This window comes from Echinops telfairi, unplaced genomic scaffold (assembly GCF_000313985.2).
Source record: "Echinops telfairi isolate 266 unplaced genomic scaffold, ASM31398v2 ScPeMD7_23;HRSCAF=83, whole genome shotgun sequence".
Classification (NCBI taxonomy): domain Eukaryota; kingdom Metazoa; phylum Chordata; class Mammalia; order Afrosoricida; family Tenrecidae; genus Echinops; species Echinops telfairi.
Window position 1 is genome coordinate 24,057,199 of NW_022103920.1, and position 2,826 is coordinate 24,060,024.

At 45.1% G+C, this 2,826-nt stretch overlaps 1 protein-coding gene across 1 annotated transcript in view; it reads left to right on the forward strand.

Annotated features, from left to right (window-relative positions):
* Positions 1-1,085: 1,085 nt before the first annotated feature.
* Positions 1,086-2,826, forward strand: part of FAM3C (FAM3 metabolism regulating signaling molecule C) — a 29,576-nt gene continuing 27,835 nt past the window's right edge. Inside the window, exon 1 of the mRNA XM_030885286.2 lies at positions 1,086-1,147. Coding sequence (XP_030741146.2) covers positions 1,135-1,147 — 13 coding nt within the window. The 5' untranslated portion in view covers positions 1,086-1,134. The remainder of the gene's footprint in view (positions 1,148-2,826) is intronic.

Sequence of the window (2,826 nt, forward strand, 5' to 3'; positions counted from 1 at the left end):
CTCTGAAGTAAATTCTTCTAGGGGGCGGGCCACCTGTCCACATACTTGGAATTGGGGCTGGCCCCTCAGACCTCTCTGCTGGTTCCCTGCTTCATGCAGGTATGTTGCTTTCTCATCTTGAAGCATTGGGTGGAAGTCTGGTCCAAACACAGGTTTTTGTTTTTTTCCTTATCGTCTGCTTCTTTATTGGTAATCCAGATCCAGGAACAGGTTTCTTATTGGATCGTCACCTTACACTGTCACTTGTGATCCTTGGCGCCGTGTATTTTTGAATATATGATTAGGAGGAAAACAAAATTAGAAACATGAAGAAGGAGGGTCTTGGCATTAAAGTAAGGGTTCCCCGTCCCCTCAGCTGTAAACGCAAAACCAGAACTGTGCCCTCCCAGCATGAAGTGGGCAAAGAACCCTGGTGGTGGTGTGGTTACGTGTTGTGCTCCTGACCGCAAGGTCAGCAGTTCAGAACCACCAGTCACTCTGCAGAAGAAAGATGAGGGTTTCTACTTCCGTAAAGAGTTACCGTCTCAGAAACCCACAAGGGCATTTCTACCCTGTCCTGTGGGATCCGTTTGAGCCGGAATCCCCTCGGTGTCAATGAGTTTGAGTTGAGAACATGACCTGGCATCATTTCTGAGAGTGAGCCTGGAATAGGAGACAGCAAAAGGAAATTCTAGTCCCACGTCCACAGATAGGGAGTTCCCTGGGATTTCTGGGGAGCACTTTCACCTCTTCAGAGCTCTACTGAAAACGGAAGGTTCAGACCTGGCATCCAAAGTTCCTGAACTGAGGCTCTTTTGTCTGGTCACCTACCTGATGGCAGTTGATGTTCATTTGTTCTTTCCCGTCAGGGAGTTGGGGACACCCAGTATTGTCAGACCCAGACTGGCCCCTTAGCGGTGTGTCTGTGGGTCCGTGGAAGGAGACACGCCCAGTGATGTGTTTCCCCCCTTAAATGTCAGTAGTGGTAGAACACTTAGAAATGCTACAGCCTTTATTTAATTAGTGCGATGTGTAAAGTACTAATCAGACTCAGTCTGAGGGGGACTGTTCGCTCCACACATAACAGTGTTTGCCTTTTCTTTCAGTTGTAGGAGCTTCTTTAGAGAGAAGGTGCCCTAGACGGAAGACGCAGACATGAGGGTGGCAGGTAAGAGCCTCGATTCCCTAGAACTGATTTGGCTTTTGGGGGAGCCTGTTTGTTCTGTAATGTTGAAAGTAAGAGAGCAAGTAGCCTTTCTTGACAGTGAGGGTAAAGCAGAAATCTAACAAGCTAAATTGTTACTTAGCCTTTGTTACCATAGTAATTTTTAAGCCAAGCAGAGACTGGACAGTCAGTTACGAATTGACTATGGCCTTTATTTGCATGCACTGTGTTGGCATTATTGATGCAAAATGTTTCATTGCCTGTGTTGTCATGTCTTAAGCTTACCTGCCATAGACCATTTACAGAAAGAATAATTTTGCCAGCGAAAAAAAAATAGGCTATTTTTGGGTCAGGTTCTAACTTGTTGAAAGAAACAAACTGTAAAGTTTAAAATGATAAATCCTTGTCATTGCACAGGATATGCTTAAGACTAGTCTATGTAAAAGGATTGATAAAATGTCTTTTTTTTTTAATTGTCTTATCGAACAGCTTTTATCACAATCCAGACATCCATCCATGGTGCCAAGCACATTTGTACATATGTTGCCATCATTGTTTTCAAAACATTTTCTTTCTACTTGAGCCTTTGGGATCAGCTCCTCATTTCCCGCCCCGCCTCCCTCACTCCCCCACCCTCCCTCATGAACCCTTGATAATTTGTAACATGTTTTTTCTTGTCTTAAACCAACTGCTGTCTCTCTTCACCCACTTTTCTGTTGTCCGTTCCCCTGGGAGGGGGTTATATGTAGATCATTGTGATTGGTTCCCGCCCTCCCCCCTTCCCCTTCTCCTCCTGGTATTGCTGCTCTCATTACTGGTCCTGAGGGGTTTATCTATTCTGGATTCCCTGTGTGTCCAGCTCTTATCTGTACCGGTGTACATAGTCTGTTCTAGCTAAATTTGTAAGGTAGAATTGGGGTCATGATAGTGGGGAATGGGAGGAAGCATTCAAGAACTAGAGGAAAGTTGTATGTTGCATCGTTGCTACTGCACACTGACTGACTCTTATCTTCTTCGTGACCCTTCTGTGAGGGGATGACCAATTGTCTACAGATGGGCTTTGGGTCTCCACTCACGGCCCCTCTCATTCACATCGATGTAATTTTTTTGTTCTGGGTCTTTGATGCCTGATACCTGATCCCATCAACACCCCCATGATCACAGGCTGGTATACTTCTTCCATGTGGGCCTTGTTGCTTCTCAGCTAGATGGCCGGTTGTTTATCTTCAAGCTTTTAAGACCCCAGACGCTATATCTTTTGATAGCTGGGCACCATCAGCTTTCTTCACCACATTTGTTTATGCACCTGCTTTGAAGACCCCAGACGCTATATCTTTTGATAGCTGGGCACCATCAGCTTTCTTCACCACATGTGCTTATGTAACCACCTTGTTATCAGTGTTTGTGTCAGGGAGGTGAGCATCACAGAATACCAGGTTATTAGAACAAAGTGTTCTTGCATTGAGGGAGTACTTGAGTAGAGGCTCAGTGTTCGTCTACTACCATTTTTCAGCTCAAATGCCAATATACTCATTAATCTTCATTCTGCAAACACCCAGCAGGTGTTTGAGGCCATTGAGGTTATTGCAATTCATAGTGACCCAGAAGGACAGGGTTGAACTGCCCCTTTGGGCTTATTCAACTGTAAATCTTTGCAGGAGCAGGCAATCCCCTTTTTTTCC